This window comes from Rana temporaria, chromosome 10, assembly GCF_905171775.1.
Source record: "Rana temporaria chromosome 10, aRanTem1.1, whole genome shotgun sequence".
Lineage (NCBI taxonomy): Eukaryota > Metazoa > Chordata > Amphibia > Anura > Ranidae > Rana > Rana temporaria.
Genome location: NC_053498.1, coordinates 40,214,229 through 40,236,444, shown reverse-complemented (window position 1 = coordinate 40,236,444; position 22,216 = coordinate 40,214,229). Strand labels below are relative to the sequence as shown.

At 44.3% G+C, this 22,216-nt stretch overlaps 1 protein-coding gene across 4 annotated transcripts in view; it reads left to right on the top strand.

Moving 5' to 3' along the window:
- The window catches only part of MED25 (mediator complex subunit 25), a 555,669-nt gene that overhangs the window by 171,292 nt on the left and 362,161 nt on the right, over positions 1–22,216 (top strand). For all 4 annotated transcript variants that reach the window (XM_040327573.1, XM_040327575.1, XM_040327572.1 and 1 more), the window contains 2 exons: positions 9,258–9,378; positions 9,489–9,648. In XM_040327573.1, coding sequence (XP_040183507.1) covers positions 9,258–9,378; positions 9,489–9,648 — 281 coding nt within the window. The remainder of the gene's footprint in view (positions 1–9,257; positions 9,379–9,488; positions 9,649–22,216) is intronic.

Here is a 22,216-nt window from a genome sequence, read left to right as displayed (position 1 = left end):
CCAATGTAAGGAGCATTCTTCCCACTGACCACCAATGTAAGGAGCATTCCTCTCACTGACCACCAATGTAAGGAGCACTCTTCCCACTGACCACCAATGTAAGGAGCATTCTTCCCACTGACCACCAATGTAAGGAGCGTTCTTCCCACTAACCACCAATGTTAGGAGCATTCTTCTCACTGACCACCAATGTAAGGGACATTCTTCCCACTGACCACCAATGTAAGGAGCATTCTTCCCACTGACCACCAATGTAAGGGACATCCTTTCCACTGACCGCCAATGTAAGGGGCATTCTTCCCACTGACCACCAATGTAAGGAGCATTCTTCCCACTGACCACCAATGTAAGGAGCATTCTTCCCACTTACCACCAATGTAAGGAGCATTCTTCTCACTGACCACCAATGTAAGGAGCATTCTTCTCACTGACCACCAATGTAAGGAGCATTCTTCCCACTGACCACCAATGTAAGAAGCATTCCTCTCACTGACCACCAATGTAAGGAGCACTCTTCCCACTGAGAAACCAATGTAAGGGACATCCTTTCCACTGACCACCAATGTAAGGGACATCCTTTCCACTGACCGCCAAGGTAAGGAGCATTCTTCCCACTGACCACCAATGTAAGGAGCATTCTTCCCACTGACCACCAATGTAAGGAGCATTCTTCCCACTGACCGCCAATGTAAGGGACATCCTTCCCACTGACCACCAATGTAAGGAGCATTCTTTTCACTGACCACCAATGTAAGGAGCATTCTTCTCACTGACCACCAATGTAAGGAGCATTCTTCCTCCTGACCGCCAAGGTAAGGAGCATTCTTCCCACTGACCACCAATGTAAGGAGCATTCTTCCCACTGACCACCAATGTAAGGAGCATTCTTCCCACTGACCGCCAATGTAAGGGACATCCTTCCCACTGACCACCAATGTAAGGAGCATTCTTTCCACTGACCACCAATGTAAGGAGCATTCTTCTCACTGACCACCAATGTAAGGAGCACTCTTCCCACTGACCACCAATGTAAGGAGCACTCTTCCCACTGACCACCAATGTAAGGAGCATTCTTCTCACTGACCACCAATGTAAGGAGCATTCTTCCCACTGACCACCAACGTAAGGAGCATTCTTCCCACTGACCACCAATGTAAGAAGCATTCCTCTCACTGACCACCAATGTAAGGAGCACTCTTCCCACTGACCACCAATGTAAGGAGCATTCTTCTCACTGACCACCAATGTAAGGAGCACTCTTCCCACTGACCACCAATGTAAGGAGCACTCTTCCCACTGACCACCAATGTAAGGAGCATTCTTCTCACTGACCACCAATGTAAGGAGCATTCTTCCCACTGACCACCAATGTAAGGAGCATTCTTCCCACTGACCACCAATGTAAGAAGCATTCCTCTCACTGACCACCAATGTAAGGAGCATTCTTCCCACTGACCACCAATGTAAGGAGCATTCTTCCCACTGACCACCAATGTAAGGAGCATTCTTCCCACTGACCACCAATGTTAGGAGCATTCTTCTCACTGACCACCAATGTAAGGGACATTCTTCCCACTGACCACCAATGTAAGGAGCATTCTTCCCACTGACCACCAATGTAAGGGACATTCTTCCCACTGACCACCAATGTAAGGAGCATTCTTCCCACTGACCACCGATGTAAGGGACATTCTTCTCACTGACCACCAATGTAAGGAGCATTCTTTCCACTGACCACCAATGTAAGGAGCATTCTTCTCACTGACCACCAATGTAAGGAGCATTCTTCCTCCTGACCACCAATGTAAGGAGCATTCTTCCCACTGACCACCAATGTAAGGAGCATTCTTCCCACTGACCACCAATGTAAGAAGCATTCCTCTCACTGACCACCAATGTAAGGAGCACTCTTCCCACTGACCACCAATGTAAGGAGCATTCTTCCCACTGACCACCAATGTAAGGAGCATTCTTCCCACTGACCACCAATGTAAGGAGCATTCTTCCCACTGACCACCAATGTTAGGAGCATTCTTCTCACTGACCACCAATGTAAGGAGCATTCTTCCCACTGACCACCAATGTAAGGGACATCCTTCCCACTGACCACCAATGTAAGGGACATCCTTTCCACTGACCACCAATGTAAGGGACATCCTTTCCACTGACCGCCAATGTAAGGAGCATTCTTCCCACTGACCACCAATGTAAGAAGCATTCTTCCCACTGACCACCAATGTAAGGAGCATTCTTCCCACTGACCACCAATGTAAGGAGCATTCTTCCCACTGACCACCAATGTAAGGAGCATTCTTCTCATGCTTCATTATAGAGGACCCAAAATTGACCCCTATCTTCACGATTGGCAATGATTGGATGTACCCAATATCAACGTCTTCTCCGCCTCCGCTTCTCCTCTTCTTCCTCTTCTTCCTCATGCACTGCTACTGCCGCAGCAGCAATGACAACTGCGGTGGCAGGAAAAGGAATTGCCTCACACCATGTGTGTTTTTATTGGTTAATGCCAAAGTTGTGGCAAAGTCGGAGTTGTACTGATCCCAAATCGCGGCCGTAAAATCGCGGAAATATCGCACGACATTTAAGTCGTATAAATGTGAAAGGGGCCTTAGTCTGTCTTTAAAGCCCTCCACCTGGCTGGCGTGTGACGTCACCATGCCAGGAGCGGATAGAGGATGTCCGCCGCACATGCGCACACAGGCCGATCTGCTGTCTATATTGCCCATAGTGCCGAGCGCACAGGCAATCGCGTCAATGGGCTCTCCAATAGTTGGATGCAAAGCTAATAAAGGGACTGGAGGCTATTCGTTATGAAGAAAGGTTGCGAGCACTGAACTTTTTCCCCCCTTGGCCCCTCATTAATATTAGAAGAAATTAGATTTAATCTTAAACTGTTTGGAGGGTTCTTTACTGTAAGAGCAGCAAGGATGTGCAATTCCCTTCCACAGGTGGTGGTTTCAGCAGGGAGCATGGATAGTTTAAAAAAACTTAGATAAGCACCTGAACGGCCACAACATACAGGGGTATACAATGTAATTCTGACATAATCGCACACACAGATTGAACTTGATGGACCTGTGTGTGTTTTTTTTTTTTTATTTCCATAAGGAAATAAGGTTGTCCTTGAACAGGAAGAAGCCGATTTTATCTAGCTTTGATTAGACTTTCTCTATGCGGCACAAACTCGTATACAAAAAAAGGAATGTCAAAAATAAAGATATTTGAAATTTTTGACTGGACTTCAACTTTAATACTACCTTACCCACTATGTATCATTTTGTTGTGGGTGGGACACAGGCAAGGAGCAGCACACCAGCTATTCTCTGCTGAAATGTATCCTGCGGCTGCTGTTTCTTGCACATTAGAGAATAGAATAGGGTGGACGAACACAAGATGACAGTCGGGCAAATGTGGGCAGTAAGTGAAGTGTCCAATACTCTAAACCTGTCAGTGGATTTTCTTAGGCTTTGGAGGTTTAATGAATACAAAGGTCAGTGAAAATCGGGGAAACATTAAAGAACAAGCTTTTATTTTGTTCGTTATCCTTTTGTATGTCTGAGAGTGTGACTCATTACATTGGGCATTGCCTTCTCTAGGGGTGGAGGTGCTCATAATTTTTACTTTCTTCCCTTTAACGGGTGTCCTGATTAAAAAAATATAAAGTCAAGACCGTTATACTGTCTCTTAACGGCATTTATGTCTGCATGTTTTATGACGTCTCATATTTCAGACAGTTGGAATGAAGGTACTTACACAGAACGAGATAGGAAACGGAACTCGTAGCAAAGTAATTATGCAGTACAGCTGCTGTCTCTGGCCCTCATTGGATAGATTGATAGCAGCAGGAGCCATTGGCTCCCTCTGCGGTCAATCAAATCCAGTGACATGGGAGCCAGGGGGTGGAGCCGAGTCCTGCTGTCTGTGCCAATGAATGCAGCAGCAAGACTCGGGAGCGCACCCATATGAGTGCCCCCATGGAATGTGGCTCTCCATGGGGGGCAATCGCGAAGAGGAGGAGCTAGGAGCGCGGCTGGGGGACCAAAGAGGAGCATCAGGACTGCTATGTGCAAAACTCTTGCAGATAGAAGGTAAATGTGACATGTTTTTTATTAAATAAAAAAACGAACCTTTACTGCCCCTTTAAGAAAAAATAAAATGTGTGTGTGTGTGTGGGGCAGGCTCCCCAGCACCCCCCTAATTACCTGAGCCCCATCTCTCTCCAGCGATGTCCAGGAATGTCTAAGCCTCATGATTGACAGACCACAGCAGCGGCGAGTCAGGGGGAGTGGGGACAGGTGGGGGCGCCGTGTCTGAATGGACGCACGGAGCTGTGACCCAGCTCCAGAGCCCCCATAGAAAGCTGCTGACTGTGGGGGCACTCGATAGGAGGAAGGGGCCAGAAGCAGGAAAGCTGGACCCGAGAAGAGAAGGATCCGAGCTGCTCTGTGCAAAACCAACATCCGAGGAGGCACGTATAACATGTTCTTTTTAAAAGAAAACAAGACTTTAAGATCACTTGAAGGCCTCACGCCCATGGACATTTTTACAGCTGCTTTAAGGAGAGTTTTTTCACAGCTTAAAAAACGTTTCTCCATGTTAGCCTATAGCCTCATGCCCACCAAGGCGTTTAGGAGTTGTAAGTAACATAGGCGTTTTTAAGCTCCAAAAAAAACCCAGGACCAGTGCGTTCTGAGGCTCCAGCGCTAGAGCTGTAAAAACATCAGACGCCGGCAAAAGGTCTTAAATGTGATTTAACGAGGCGTAACGCTGTGTTAACCCTCGTCCGGCGTTTTGTCTCTATTAGAAATCAATAGTTCCCTATGGGAGCCCATTGATTTGAATAGAGGTCGCACCAAAAGTCGGATCAAAATGATCTGACTTGCGGTGCGACTTGTGTGCTGAGAATCTTGAAAAAAATTGCTTGAGGTCCCCCCCCCCCTCCGATGATACCAGACCCTTAGGTCTGGTATGGATCTGAACCACTTAAAGACCAGCACATGCCGATATTCGTTGGCAGAATGGCACGGCATCTCCCCATTCTGCCTAGTGACACAGCACTGATCGTCTGCTCACTCTCATCGGGAGCAGTGATCAGTGATGTGTCACAGTAAGTCATGCCCCCTAACAGAATCACTCCCTAGGACACACTTAACCCCTTCCTAGCCCCGTATTGGTTAACCTCTTCACTGCCAGTCACATTTATTCAGTAATCGTTGCATTTTTATAGCACTGATCGCTGTATAAATGTGAATGGTCCCAAAATAGCGTCAGAAGTGTCCGATATGTCCGCCACAATGTTGTAATCGCAATAAAAAATCGCTGATCGTCGCCATTTCTAGTAAAAACATTTTTTTTATAAAAATTACATAAAACTATCCCCTATTTTGTAGACGCTATAACTTTTGCGCAAACCAATCAATAAACGCTTATTGCGTGTTTTTTTTTTTTTTTACCAACAATATGTATTGGCCTAAAATGAGGGGAAAAAATTGTTTTTATATATTTTTGGGGGATAATTCCTTTTTTTTTTTTTGGGGAGCCACGTCGAACGACCGCAAAATTGTCACCATCGCAGTGCCGAATCGCAAAATGTGGTGAATTTTTTAGGTGAATGGGTAGGGGTACCATGTACCCCATACTCGTTCATCTAGGGTGAGGGGGGCCGGGATCTGGGGGCTTCCAGATTCCGATAAGTCCTAGCAGACCCCGACAACCACAGGGCAAGGGTTGTTGGGAAAAGGCCCTTGTCCTTAACATGGGGACAAGGTGCTTTGGGGTGGTGGGCATGTGGCCTGGTATGGTCCGTGGGGCGGCAGCCGCCCTTCCTGACCTGCCGGGCTGCGTGCTCGGATAAGAGTCTGGTATCGATCTTCGGGGGACCTTTTTTTTTTTTTGGTCTGGGGGTTCCCCTTAAGATCCATACCAGACCGAAGGGTTCCCCTTCAAGATTCTCAGCATATATGTCGCACCGCAAGTCGATCCAACTTTTAGTGCGTCTTTCAAATCAGTGGGCTCCCATAGGGAAGCATTGATTTTGAATAGAGACAGAGAAACACAGCTGAAAGCGCATTGAATTTGATGCAAAACATGGATAAAATCGATTTTTTTTAATGCTGCTTTTTTCCTGGTGTCTGTATTGGCTTTACAGCCTGTTTTTTTAAAACATCAGTGGGCATGAAGGCCTAACTCTTTCCTCACCTGTACCGCAAAACCTAACCTAATCACTGAAATGAATCCTCTGGGCTCTTAAACCTGTGCAGTACATTACCCCAATGCACAATAAAGTTGTTTTGCTTTAGGCCCCTTTCACACTGGGGCGTTTTTCGAGCGTTATTCGAGCGAAGCCTCATCTGCAATCCCAATGTGCTGGTAAAGCACCTCTAAAACCCTAACATTTTAGTGCGTTTTTGCAGTGCCTCAGTGTGAAAGGGTAAGGCGTTTTTTACAGCGCTTTCAATTCATTTCAATGGAGAGGGGCGTTTTTTTTTCAGCGCCCAAAAGCTGCTCCAAAGATGCTGCTTGCAGGACTCTGTGTGAAAGGATCAATTGAGATGCATGGAGAGCGTTTTATGAGCGTTTTAATCAGTCAGATTCCGATCAAAGTTCTGCCGCTTGACCATTCTTACAGGCGACGGGAGGGGACACACCCCCCCCCCCCTTCGCCCACCGGCCATCCAGTGCTTCTCCAGGCTCTCCAGTTCCATCGGGGACCCAGAGAAAAAACTTCGGAGGCCCGGACGTGGTGTTAAGACGTCACGTCCAGGCTGCCGATGTAAAAGTGGGATCATGATTTTTTTTTTTATTTCATGCTTTCCAGCCTGGAGGAGAGATGTGGGGTCTTATTGACCCCGCATCTCTCCATAAAGAGGACCTGTCACACACCATTCCTATTAAAAGGGATGTTTACATTCCTTGTAATTGGAATAGAAGTGATAAAAAAATATATATATATGAGTGTAAAAAACAAAAAAAAAGTAAAACGCCCCTGTTCCCTGTAGCTCGTGCTGAGAAGCGAACACGCAAGTCCGGCCCACATATGTAAACACCGTTTAAACCACAGTTGAGATATCGCCGCGTGCGTTAGAATGCGAGCAACAATTCTAGCGCGAGACCTCCTCTAACTCTAAACTGGTAACCTGGTAACTCAGTGTAACATATTTTACATTATACAAAAAAAAATGGGCTAACTTTACTGTTTGTTGTTTTTTTAATTCATGAAACTGTTTTTTTTTTTTTTAAAGCGTTTTAAAAAATTGTTGCGCTAATACCATGTGATATAAAAAGTTGCAACAACTGCCATTTTATTCCCTAAGGTGTCTGCTAAAAAAACATATAATGTTGGGGGGTCCTGAGTAATTTTCTTGCAGAAAAATTATGCTTATTACATGTAGGGGAGGAGTGCCAGAATAGGCCTGGTATGGAAGATTTTAACTGAGGGTTTAAAGTGGTTGGAAACCCACTTAAAAAAATTCCTGCAAGACAAAGGCGTAATCATGAATTGCTTACCTTTTAGATTGAAGCCCCCGCATCGATCCCCGTACATCGCTCCTGCCAGCGACTGCTTCTGGGTATCGTAGGCTCCGGCGAGGTCATTGGCTGGAGCCACGATGATGTCATGCATGCGCGTGGGAGCCGCTGGTAACAGCATTCTAGCTGACGCAACAGCACGCATGTGCCATTGCTTCAGCGCGCGTGTGCCGATTATGTCTGCATATATTGATACAGGGGATATCTCCTAAAGCGTGCAGGTTTAGGAGATATCAGGGATAGCTACAGGTAAGCCTTTTTATAGGCTTACATGTAGAAAAAATTGGTTGTAAAGGGTTTACAAACACTTTAATCTCACCTATATTTTAAAGCGGTGTTCCGCCAAAATAAAAATAATAATAATTAAAAGCCAGCAGCTACAAATACTGCAGCAGTTGGCTTTTAATAAATGGACACTTACCTGTCCTGGAGGTCCAGTGATGTTGGCACCCGGAGCTGATGTTTCCATCAGCTATTGGGTGCTCCACTGCAATTGCGGGTACGGGAACCCGGCAGTGTAGCCTTTTGGCTTCACGACGGGAATCCTACTGCGCATGCGCGAGGCCCAGCTCCTCTCTATTGGCCCAGCGGCCAGGGGGGGGAAGAGGGCGCCCCGCGGTGATGTCACGGCTCCGCGGCAGGTCCTGTCCCCCCTCCCCCCGAAAGGTGCCAATTGTGGCATCAGAGGGGGGAGGGGGAACAAGATGAACGGAACTCTGCTTTAAAACTAAATATAAATTTAATATATTGCAGCTTACTAGTCCAGAGATGTGAATGCATTTTATTTTTTATTTTTCAAGTACCTGTTTATGCCCAAAGGGGGGTATCCTTATTCATTCCCTTGAGGTAAACTGAAAAAAAATAAAAAACAATCTCCTCATTTATATATGCTATCTTTAATTAACTACTATTTTCCCCTATCACTTAATCAAGATGTTTAAAGAAAAAAAAAACAATTTTTCATCTAAATCAGGAAAGCCTGGATGAAAACCATTTTTTTTTCTATGGATGCAGTGAAGCAATTAAAGTGTAGCCATCCAGGGACAGGAAATGTTTTATTTTCACACTTACCTGGCAAAATAAAAGCATATTGTCTTTAAACGGAAACCACTGCAGCCACATCTAAAGGATGGTAAGCGGCAATATATTACGTTTTTGCTTTCAGGGTTAGATGCACATTAACCCTAAAACTAAACTGAGTGAAGAAATGTTATTCACACACTAAGGATTCCTCAAAGGTGTCCAAAGCTTTATGTTTAAGGTCACATGATACAAACTTCAGCATTTTGGAGCCATGCATGTGACAAAGTGCACTGCAAATCACCAAGTATTTAGCAATTTCACCAACTGGTGATCTAAAGATCCCGCGGTTACTTGTTCACAAACATGAAAGGTCTCTAAAGGGACCTACTGATCCAGGCAGACCCCAGACCAAAATATGCTAAATCGGTCACCAGGCTGTGACAGGTGTTACAACTGTAATATCTACAACTCCTTAATATGCGGTGAAACCTTTGCTATGCTGCTGACATTTCTTCACTCGGATTGTCTACGGTTTCCAGCCTGTGGTTATTACAGCACCCAGCATTACGGAATAGCTTTTTTTAAGAATGGGTGCATGTGAAATATTGCGTTTGGGCTAAAACTGACCTGGGCACTTAGAGAAGTGCATTCATGACAGTAATTTTTTTTTCTACATTTATGTCTTGCAGTGGGCAAACGCACAAAGTGTGTATATTAATTTGCAACTCTCCACCATATCTCCTTCCTGCTGTAGAGAGCACAACCTATTCTGGTTACACTACGGAAAACCTTGTCCAGAAGATTGGGGAGGTAAACAAAATGTTGGTTTGGCTTGATTGAGAAGCAGCATGTTTTGATGTCATATTGTTTTTAGAACTTCTGTAGTATTCATGAATGTTCCTTTTTTTTTTTTTTGGCAGAGAGGAATCCACTTCTCTATAATTTCTCCTCGAAAGCTGCCAGCTCTGAGGACTCTATTTGAGAAAGCTATGCCAGTGGGTTCTATTATGGAGCCCCAGCCAAAGGATTATAGCCAGGATCCTCGTCACATGATACTAGTTCGCGGAATGGTCCTTCCAGGTTAGTGAGATAGCTGGTTCTTTGTGTCGCATCTTGGATGTTGGGTGTTTTCCAAATATGTAGATGGGGAAAAAAGGACTTTAAATGTGCTCCCAAATGAACTGACACAATACAAACCAGTTAAAATACACATTTGTTATACAAAATCGTAAAACAATATTCCTCTTTTCACCACAATTATAAACCTAAAAACAAGCACTGATATAACAGTTAGGTCATCTGGGCCCACCAACACACTCCCCCAGCACTTTAGGGCCAGTTACGACTGCGCCAAAGTGTGATAGTGTGACCAAAAGGAGGGGCAATCACCCTTTTGTAAGGAACCCTTGGGATAGGTGCCAGGGCAAGATGCCAAACGGGCAGGAGACACTAGGACATGAAGTGAACCTTTGTAAATATTCAAAATTTCCTATTAAAAAAACAAAATTATATAATACAATAAAACTCAAATTTCTCCCACAAAGGGAGGGATCAAAAACTGGGTTTACTGCTCATTTCACAGTACACCCACAGACGAAAGTTACCAAAGAGAAACAATATGGTCATAAGGAACCCATGCCACATCAAGCAGGAAAGATCACATGCAGCTTACAGAATAGACAAAAGCTGTGAAAAAAAACAAAACAAAAAACAGAAGTGGGGAATCACCCCCTTCTTTTTAAGCATGTCACAAATCTAAAGAAAAAGGCTAGCCCCCCACTATACAATTCTCATACAATAAGGTACCGCTTTCTTCCCTACAGATGGGTTTTCTCCCACGCTGTTGCATTCTGTAAGTCCTTTTCCTGCCTGATATCCCTTCCTGTTCCTGTAGGATCAAGCTCACACGTGCTAGGGGGAAACCCAAGTGCTAATTGAGGGAACCCCAGGGATTGGGCGCAAATGGAAACCCTGTGGAATACACAACCAGCTGACACTACAAGGGAGATTGGGCGTGGGCCTCTGCTCTCCCCAAATGACACCCCAGACCCAAGGTGCAGTGTGGTCCTTAACGTGACCCAAACCAATCACAATCTACACAGTAATGAAAACATATACATTACAAAACAATTCAAATTATAGAGCCTATGCAGCAGTAAGAAACGGCAACAGGGGGAATTCAAAAGGACTCCCATTATATCACAAAAAATCAGCTAATCTAAGAAGGGTATATCTAACCTTCTTGTTAAGCCCAGGTTTAAATGTAGCCTTGAGAGTATAGATCTTTTCTCGATCTGCTAATTTGTTTATTTTTTTTCTTATGAAATCCCCCCATCTCATGAATAAGGGTGTACTTTTGATAGTGCTACAAATTTTAATGAATCCGTTGTATATACATGATGTCCCACAAAATGTCTTGCAACTGGGTTCTCCAAATTACCGCATGATCTGTCCTGTAAATACGTTTTTCTCCTTTTCCTAAACGTGTTTAGCTTTCCCTACATAGAAGGCATTACAGCTACCAGGGCCGGATTAAGAACATTATGGACCTGGCGCTGAGGATTTTGGTGGGGCTTTTTATAAGATAACAAATAAAAAAAAATTAGCATTTTTATTTATTACAAATTAAATGAGAGGGAGGATGAGAGAGAAAGGGTGAGGGTTAAGGGAGGGAGGATGAGAGCAAGCAGGAGTGACATCAACACAGCCTGGCCAAGGCAAGTGACCGAAGGCACAGAACCCGTAAAGACCAGGTGAAGTTGGAAGCGCCCGGGACCCGCTGAATTGATTGCAGCACTGGAGGGCTTAGTTCAGTGGTATATTTAGAGTAGCTGACATCCTCTATGTTCCTCTATACATCACATTAGTAATCAAAAATTAAATGAGTACTAATAATGGGCAGAACAAATATGAGGACTGAGATTTCCTTTTAGATGAACTAACAAAGGTGTGCCCATTCTAGAGCTGGTAACATTGAAGATATTCAATATAATTTTAAAGAACTGTTTTTGTGGGAAAGAGGCATAAGGGAGGAGTATGGATGGTATAAGTGTCAAGTAGGTGCAGGTAAGGGAGAGCAATGTGGAGGGTATAGCAGTGGGCATTATGTACAGGAGAGGCTTGTGGGGGGGGGGGGGGGGTGGGGTTGACAGTGGGCACTATGTACAGGAGAGGAGTGTGTGTGTGTGTGTGTGTGTGTGTGTGTGTGTGTGTGTGTGTGTGTGTGTGTTTGACAGTGGGCAAGTATGTACAGGTGAGGAGGATGAAGAACAAATGTAAAGTTTTGTGAAAGGATGTTTAGGGACTGCGTAGTAATTAAGCAGGCCTGGATTGAAAAAAAGCCAATTAAGCCGAGACCAGCCATAGTCGATCTATGTATGGGCTAGCTGGTTGTACACAATTGAACCTATCAATCGACTTGAGTACAACCAGCCTGTTAGGTTTTTCCAAAACAATCAGTGCTGCCAGCTATAGTTGACAACACTGATCATTGTATTGTGTGGGTACGGAAGACTCCTCACTGGCAGAAAACGATAACACTGCAAGAGTGATTTCCCCATCCACAGGTCAGCAGGTGAGAGTGTGTGTGGGCACAGGCTGGGGAGAGAGGTCTGTCAGCAGGGGGTGTGAGGTGGTCACAGATGGATACCAATCAGCGGGTGGGGGGAGTAACTGGGACTGATGGCTTTTGGAGTAGGGTCTGTCATCTGCAGGTTGGAAATTGGTCACCTGTGATATAAGTTGAAGGGAGGTGGCTAACATGGGAAGTTACCTGGTTGGTGGGGAGTGTGAAATAGATGTTTCAAGTTTCTTTCACATTTGCGGTAATGCTTACTGTCCTCTGAAAAAGTGATTTGTGGTGGATTGCTTTTCAATGAGTGGGTATAGCAGCAACTGGCAGGTGTTCATGAGGAACTTCTCCCTGTAGTGTGTGTGTTTGTGTTTTTTGCTGAAATGTATTTTTACATTGTTTGGACTATGCAAGCGCATTTGGCTTGTAGTTGCAGAGTGGCCCTATTGAAATCAGTAGGTGAGTTTGACGGTCGGTGCTGCCTGTCAAACTCTGCAGGCTCCAAGCTGTCCATTGAGCTCAGTGCCTCTGACAAGAAGTGAGGAGAGGCACTGTGAGCTCATCCTATGTCTTCTGCAGAGTGTGCCAGCTTGTATTTACACTGGCTGCTCTGTATGTAGCTTCTGACAGGCTGTGCAAGGAGCCCCGTATCTCTGGAACCATAGACGCTAGGAGCCCCAAATGACCAGTGGTGGGGTAGGTCTTCAGCTACCTATCCTCCAAATGTGGAGCCACGACCCTCAAAGCAGATCGTGTGTTTTTTTCTTTTTTTCTTTTACAAAGATTTTTAATAACCATAGCAACTACACAGTTTTATTATTATTATACAGGATTTATATAGCACCACCAGTTTACGCAGCGCTTTACAATATAAAAGCGAGACAATCAGGGCAGGACTTAGGGTGGTGGGGGCCCCTGGGCTTGAGTGTTGAAGGGGCCCCCTGGAGCCGAGAATTGGGGGGGATCGAAGTTGTTGAGCGGGGGGGGGGGGCGAATTGAAGTTGTTGAGCGGGGGGGGAGCGCATTAAAGTTGTTGAGCGGGGGGGATTTTGCAGTTGTTGAGGGGGGGAGTGCCTCTCACCTGTGCCAACAGCCGGGGCCACAGACTGTCATTAGCCCGGCTGTCGGCTTTCTTCCCTTCAGCAGCCACAGTCCTCCACACACCACTCCGGTTCCTCCTGCTTCCGTGCTGCCTCCTCCTCTTGCAGTGCGGGAAAATTAACCCTTTTGCGGGACTGCGGGAAGAAGCTGTCTGTGCGGGAAAGTCCCACAGAATCCGTGCGTGTTGGGAGGTATGCGCAGGGCCGCCATCAGGAATTTTGGGGCCCCTTGCACAGCTTAAGGCATGGGCCCCCTGAAGCAGAGAACCTAGGGGGGGTGGGGGTGCTGCCGCCTGAAATTGAGAAGCGTGGGGGCTGCCGCAAATTGAGAAGCGGGGGGGGCCTTTACAAAAAAAAGAAGAAATAAAGAAGAAAACAAATATATATAAATATATGTAGCCATCCGGGGCCCTGGGGACCTCTGGGCCTTTAAATAAAAAGAAAAAATAAACCTCTGGGCCCTTTAATAATAAAAAAAAAAAAACATTTATAAAAAAAATACATAAAAAAAGGGAGGTTGCCAAACCCGGGGGCCCTGGGGACCTCTGGGCCCCTGGGAACCTCTGGGCCTTTTAATAAAAAATAAAAAAATAAACAAAAATAAAAAAATAAACATTTATAAAAAAATAAACATTTATAAAAAAAATAAAAAAAGGGGGGGTTGCCACATGGGGCCCTGGGGACCTCTGAGCCCTTTAATAAAAAAAATATATATATTGAATAATAATAATAATAATAATAATAATAAAAAAAATATATATATATATATATATATATATATATATATATATATATATATATATATATATATATATATATATATATATATATATATATATATATATATATATATATAATATAAAAATAAAAAATATATAAAAAAAACATTTTTTTACAAAAAATAAATAAAAAAAAGGGGGTTGCCGTCCGGGGCCCTGGGGGCGGGCCCCTGGGCTTGAGCCCAGTCAAGGCCAATGGTAAGTCCGGCCCTGGAGACAATACAGTTACAATACAATAAAATACTAGAGGATTAAGTGGGCCCTGCTCAGAAGAGCTTACAGTCTAATGTAATGAATACATTATGAAGAAGAGGGGTGTACTGTAAATAGGTCTGTGAGACCTCAATAGGATAACAAGAAGGGGTTAATTCCTAAATTAGGTAGAAACCTGAGAATTATAAAATGAATTAATAGCACTCCGTGGGAACAAACCAAAAAAACCCTTAGGAATATCATTAACAAAGCGTCAAAGGTAGAAAATGTGAATATAATAAAAAATGAATGCAGAGTGTCTATATAAACTTAAATATCCCCAGTGTTCAACAAATCCAAAAGTCCAGGAAAAAGTGCTGACTGGATAGTGCCTCCACCAAACAATAACACTGCCACTTACCAGATGGACATGATCTCTAATTATAGGAGATTAATATGCGCATATGGTTGATATCCCAGCCTGGGGTCTCTTTTGGTAGCAAAAATCCCACAGTGTGGTTCAATATTGCATAGAAGATGTCTCAAACAATGTAGCAATCCAGGATGCATCACATAAAAAAAAACGGAAGGGACCCATTTACAGATACATTTTTTTTTTTTTCACTCAGTCGGTGTTTCATAATTTTAATTGATATTTATCTAGCACTTCATTATCCCTAGTGTCACATTTTAGCTTACAACAGCGCAGCTCTTCCTTTTGACCAATGAATACATTATGAATAAACATAACAGAGAAACAAAAATGCATTTTGTAAAGGAGATAAATATGCATAAATAATAAGACGGCACAGTAAAAAGCAAATGAAAGTTGGGTACATAAAGATATTTAAATAAGTGTAGGTCCCAAAAATTCCACTAGGGCATTGTCCATTGTACCACAGATACTTAGAGTCCAACTAAACGGTGACCTAGATATAAACAGTGCTAGGCATCTATCCATGTACCCAACACTTCGAGGCCTATGCCCGGTGGCCTGGTAGATTTGAAGATGAGAAAAATAAATGAAAATACTGGAAAGGGGAAGAAAAGGCAGGGTTGAAGAGCAGAGATGGGTAGGGTTAGAGAAATGTGGGGGGGTGGGGTGCGGGGTTCCCAAAGCAGGAAGCCAAAGCACTTTAGATCCGTAGTAGAGTGGTATCTCGAGGGTTTAGAGTAGGCAGCCCAAGGCTGCCAGACCCTAAGGAACTTATCATGGGTGTCTGAGAGACTAGCCGTCAGCTTTTCATTAACCATTATATCATTTTCTTTTTATATGGCAAATGGGCCCATCTCAAGTTAAAGGGCCAGTGCGATAGCTGATACCTGTTTTGTTGAGGTATATGGCAATGAATATCTAAAGAGTGACTCGCCCTTTGTGGAATTAGGGCTATACCATAGAACCAGTAGGGGGAGGGTTGATCTGTTCCCTTCTCTCTCCTCATATTTCCAGACCACACTCTTAAAGAGGTTGTTCACTCTGGAGAAAGAATAATTAAAATTACACTTGCCTATCCAGTGGTCCAGCACCATCCTCACCGGGCTAGTTTTCACTAGCCTTTGGCATCCTAACTGTGGGCCTACTTCTGGTTTCAGAGCCGGCTGCCCACTGGGCGTGCGCTAAACACTGCACTTTTTTAATGGTCATGCAGTCTTCTGGGACATGTCCCAAAAGACTGCGGGGAGGGAACAGAAGCGGGAGTAGGTACCTATCAAAACGAGGTACCTGCTCCCCCCCCCCCCCCAAAAAAAAATTAATAATTTATATGCAAAATGTGGCAAGGGAAGAGGACTTATAAGAGCACTTCCCTTTTGGGTGCAGTTCCACTTTAAGCTGGCCATACAGTGATCGAAACTTTGCCAGTTCAGCAGGGCCCGGCCGAAATTCATCAGTGTTGTGATTGTGTAAAAAAAAATCAAATACATTTCATACCGCGCTCCAATAATGTGTAAAAAAATAATTCAAATATCGTGATTTAATTAGGTGTCATATATAAACACATAAATAAATATTGGACATAATCAAACTGTAGTGATTATTAAATAAAAAAATCCATGTCAAAGATAGACCGAGGGGAGAGAGAAAATGCTAGGAGGAGAGAAGAAGGAATAAAAAGGAGGGGGGTGGGTTACAAGAAGGCGGGAGCTGCGTCTTCCCCCAGGAGCCAGGGGCGTCAGGACCAGTCAGACAGTAAGATTCACTGGCAATCATCTTGATTATGCGTATTGGAGAAGCGGAATTGGACCCAATAAAACCATCTGGTCTTCTGTTCCTCTGACTTATCTTGCAGAACCGAGGTCAAGTCTTCCATTTGCTCTATCCTTCACCTTTGCAAAATATTGAGTTGGCACGGATTGTTTCCATAGAGGTGGGATGCATTAGGAAGGATGTTTGAGGAGGGATTTATGGTAACGTTTTCTTGATAAAGGTGTAAGGTTTAGTAAGACTGCGGCCAGGTCATCCTGTAAGGAAATGTCAGTAAATTTATGTATGAGTTTGAGGACTGGTTCCCAAAAAGTTTTGAGCACAGGGCATTTCCAGAAGCTGTTGGTGCTGTTGTCTTCACCAGTGAACTATCAGTTTGACTGGAGAATATCTTTGCCAGCGTGTAATTATTTTATATGTAGTCTTCTGATATTTGCTACATAGTTAAGACTTCTATGAAAAGAGCGTGCCTTCTTTTTGGGGTTCCGAGAATGTAACTCCCAAGTCCCTCTCCCATTTTGCCAGATACAGGGGATCCTTGGCAGCATGGAGTTCCAACAATTTTTTGTAGGTGGTAGAAAGGGAACCCTGGTGTGACAGACTCAGACTCTCTTATGTCTAAAATCATCCTATGACCACTAGGGGCATAGGATGAACTGAAGAATGATATCTTGGACTACCTGAGATAGGATTATTATGTATTATCCACATTGTATTTCAGGATGTCTGTAGGACTATTTTAAGTTTGCTGATTCTGAACTCAAAGGGTTAATTTTAGATGTGACTCTTTCATACTGCTAATGTCCTCACCACAAGCCATCTCTCTATTCTTTGTGATAATTGAATCTATTGTGTGTGAAGATGCTCTGTGTTTACGCTTAAGAGATTGTGTATTGTATAGCAGATAATGAGGAGCCGAGGCGTCTGGTCTTCTCATCTGGCTAGATAATTGGATGATTAGCTCATGTTGATTATTGTTCTGGTCACCTCCTCTTTACTGTATATAAGATTGTGTTTTTGGTTCTATTAAAGACTCCATACTTGGCACACAGACAAGTCTTGTCTCGTTGTGTGTTGAAGGCAACTGAAATATCTGATATCTATGTCCAGACTGATAGGAAGCGGTATATGACGGAAGCACTCGATCGGCGTGCGGGGACATTCCGTGACACCTGGATTGGGCCCTCCCCCAAACATAGTTCCTCAAAAGAGTGAAGTTTTTGGATGAATAGCGCTGGTTTAGGCAATGAGCCAAGAAAGTGTGAGAACTGAATAGTCCTCCAGTGGTCTAATGTTAGAGGAGCTTGCCCAGAGAGCAGAGTCTCTGCAGGGAACCAGCCGGAAGACTGCAAAAACTGGGAAGCCCTCTGGAGTCCCTGTGGGGCTTGCGAATGGAAAGTTGGATCAGTGAGGCTAGGTGTAAACCCTGGATGTCCAACAAGTGGTGTCATTGGGGAGGGGAAATTGCTCAGCAAAGATAGAGAATCCATTTCCGCAAGAGTAGGGCCAATCAACGGGTGAGCTGTCAGATGGGTAGTGTGGATTTTTTCTACCCGCGATAAGTCAGCGAGTGGGGCATGGGCAGCTTCCTGTTCCAGCACTAACGCTAAGCCTCTGAGCTTTGGGTTTTAACAACTTTCTGCCGAGGCGTAGATGTTTTCCTTGCCAGATGAATTTAATAATTGCTGAACGAACCGCGTGCAAATAAGACGGGTATTTTGATAGGCAGTGTTTGTAACAAGTACAGGAGTCTGGGCATCGCATTCATCTTAAGGACATTACATTGACCAAACCAGGACAGGTCCAAGGAGTCCTACTTTTTAAGATCTGCGGTTAAGGTTCATTAAAAAAGGCTGGTAAAAATGTCGCTCAGATTTGCAGAAATTTTTGTTCCCAAGTATTGAATCGAGCGGGCATCCCATTTGAATGTAAAAAGGGGGCGCAATCTTGCCACTGTAGAGTCCGACAGGGAGCCATTCAAGGCCTCTGATTTTTGTAGGTTGACCTTAAACTTGGAGCGCCATACCTTCTCAACTCCTGTCGCAAAGAGGGCAGGGAGATGAGAGGTTCAGTGATGTAGAATAAGAGGTCGTCGGCGTAAGCTGCCACTTTGTGTGGGCCTACTTAAATGTCTCTAATACCTCCTGTGGTGTAGGAAAGAACAAACGGCCGTTTGAGATTGAGAAAGGGGCGGAGTTGTGGCCATTTACCCGTAACGTTGCTGTAGGATTTTTGTATAGGGCTGCTATCCAGGACAGGATGGGGTCAGGCATTCCAACAAATTTCAAGAGTTTTCCGGAGAAAGACCCAATCCACCCTGTCTAATGCCTTCTTGGAGTCTGTAGACAAGAGTAGGAGAATGTGGGATCTTATTGCTTTTGCTATGACGTCCAGAGTCTGGATAGTGTTGTCCCTGGCTTCTCTGGTCTAGATAAAGCCGGCTTGGTCTGCAGAAACTACACGTTGCAGCAAGACATTTAATCTAGAAGCTAAAATTTTGGTGAAGCGTTTGACGTCACAATTCAGGAGGGAAATAGGCCTATAACTGCCACATAACAATGGGTCCTTACCCGGATTGGGTAGCACTGTAATAGAAGTACATAGCATATCCGCTGGCAAACTGTGTCCATCCAAAATGCCATTGAACTCTGCAAAATTGTAAGGTGTCAACAGATATTACGTCTTGTAGTAGGGGAGGGTGAGTCAGTCGGGTACAGGTGCCTTGCCAGGCTGGGTGTCAGTTATGGCAGTTGCAAATTCCTTAGCAGTGATGGCTCCCTCCCTTCAACCATCAGTGTAGGCAGATTTGGTTTCTTCGAGATGAGCTTGGATGTCTGAGGGGGTATGGGATGTTGAGTCAGAAGTAGAGTCTAAGTTGTACAGTTTAGTGTAAATGTCGCAGAACGTCTCCGCCAGGTTGGAAGAGGTATGGACTTTAGAGCCTGTCAAAAATATAGCCGGAACGTATGTCTGAGAGCGTTTAGTTCGTAGTGAGTTGGCCAAAACACGGCCACATTTATCTCCATACTCTTAAAAGGAGCGGCGAACCTTTAATGGCACGTGTTTCGCCTTGTACAGAGTGTTCCCTTATTGCCTCCCAGAGTCTGACTAATTCTGCTTCCGTTGTACGGTCTGGCCAGTTCTTGTGTTGGTGTTCAAAGATATGAAGTTGCGTCAATAGTTTGCATAAGGTTTTAATGCAAAGTTGTTTAGCCGCATGCTCGTGTTTGATTAAAATTCCCCTGATAAAGCACTTACAGTATGTGTTGACAACACAGAGATCGGGTTCTCGACGGAGCCAGCGTTGGTCGTGAAATAGGAGGTAAGTTCTTTACGGATATCGGTGGCAACTGCAGCGTCCTTAAGGAGTGCTTTGTTAAGCCACCATGTGGAGGTCCTAGAGCAGGGGTGCCAAACCAGTGGCCCAGGGGCCACATGTGGCCTGAAGAGCCCTCTGATGTGGCCCGCGACCTCCTGCTCTGGGATGGAATACAATAGAATACTGTTATTAAAGGTAAGTTTATTACTAAAATCAGAGTGTGTGTATATATGGGCATATCTGTTCTGCATTGGTTACTGGGCTGCTGTTAAACTGATCCGTAGGTGCAGAGCAGTGCACCTGTGGATTACCTTCACTGAGCTGTAGACTTCTATTACCTTCAAGTTTGTTGTGCTTTCTGAAAGTGCACCACACCTACAGGATATAATAGAAGTCAATGGAAAAGTGTAGCTAACCTGCAGGAAAGCCACAGGTGAACTGTACTGCACTTGTGGTGTGGGCAAACAACCGTGCATCACTGTGAAAGTAGCCTTTGGCCCCTTTCACACAGTCAGTCCGACCCAATCGGACCCTCCATTCATCTCTAAGGAGTGGCAGATGTAAATGGACATATGTCCGTTTACAAACGCCTACCTACAATCCGATCCGCAAAAAAAGAGTAGAGTAGGCGCTATAGAGTAGAGTGGGCTGCCATCCACCCACTCCACTCATTGTGGCACACGACCGGTTACCAAGTCGCTTAAGTGGCCCTCACTCTTCAAAAGGTTGGGCACCCCTGTCCTAGAGGATGCTTGCGATAGCGTAAGCTCCAGTACAATTGGAGCATGGTCAGAGTGTAATGTGACAGATATCAGTTTTGGTGACCAGGGGAACGCTGTGTGCTTCAATAAGGAAGTCTATTCTAGAGTAAGAACCACAAACGGAAGAAAAGTTATAATCTCACTCTTGCGTGTGGAATATGCTCCAGATATCAACTAATTGATAGGCATGTAGAAGGTCTTTGTGACGAATCGGGTTCCCCGGTGTAGGGAAGAGGATTTGGAGGAGTCCCTGTGAGTATCCAGAGTAAAGTTGAAGTCCCCTCCTAGTATAAGGAAATAAAGGAAAGCGTCGAGGGTGGACAAAAAGGTTTCAAGAGTAGGAAGTTGATTAGAATTAGGAAGTTTGCAAGAGTGCCTGAGAATAAATAAAATGTTCCCTTTCGGAAGCAGGAACCTGCCCTCCTGATCATGGTTACTCATCCAGGAATTGCCAGGGAAGGGATTTAGCTATGAGGATACTTGTCGCTTTAAATTTAGAGGTTGAGGACAGACTGTGATAAGACGTTGGAAAATATTTGTTTGCTAGTTTTGGGTATCTTGTCTGCCCTAAAATGAGTCTCTTGGAGAAAGGCAATGTTACCTTGTGTCTCCATAGCTTGGCCAGACAGCTAGTGCGCTTCTCTGGGGAATTCAACCCCATGACATTCCAAAATAGGACCTTTGCAATCATAGTGGCAGCGATATAGTGTTGATCACAATAAACTTGACCCCTTTGGGTAGACTAAGTGAAAAAAAAAACTGAAGGAGGGTTGGTGTCAGTGCTGGTCATGTGCGAAAGGCTCAAACAAGGTGGACAAAATCTCAACTAGGTCATGGAGATGTGCGACCACTGAACCTGTCCTGAAGCAGTGCAGCCGGACAGGGGCGTGACAGCACAGGTGGCGGAACAACACTAAGGACACAAAAGTGTAATGGATTTAAACCAATAATGGCCAGGGCCGGATTAACAAGGGGGCTGATGGAGCTGCAGCTCCAGGCCCCTTTCTCAAGATGGGCCCATTTGGCCAAAAAAAAAACAAAAAAAAACATTCAGAAAAAAAAAAAGATCAAATTTGGGGGGTTGTAGCTCGACGACCAGAGGTCACAGAAACCCCACATGTGGGGGGTAGGCATGGGAAGACCTACCCCACAACTGGTCAAAATATGGGACAGCTATCATTTATGGTTCCAGAGATACAGGCCTGCTTGCACAGCCTGTCAGAAGCTACATTCCGAGTGGCCAATATAAATACAAGCTGACACACTGCAGCAAACTGATAGGATCACAAGGCTTATAATAATTATTTGTATATTACTCATGGTAATTAACCCCTCACCACCCAGGCCAATTCTGACACTTCTGTACTACATGTAAAAATCATCATTTGTTTTTTGCTAGAAAATTACTCTATGGTGGTCTTTGCACTTTTTATGTTGCACGGTATAGAGCTGCACGATTCTGGCTAAAATGAGAATTGCAATTTTTTTTGCTTAGAAGATAGATCACGATTCTCTCACGATTCTTGAGGCGTAACATCATCTTTCACATTAAAACCAAAAAACAAACAAAAAAAAAATGGGCTAACTTCACTGTTTTGTTTTTATGGTTTTTATTATTCATTGAAATGGGCAAATGCAGTGTGACATAAAATATTGCAGCAATAGCCATTGTATTCCCTAGAGTCTCTGCTAAAATATATATAATGTTTGGCGGTTCCAAGTA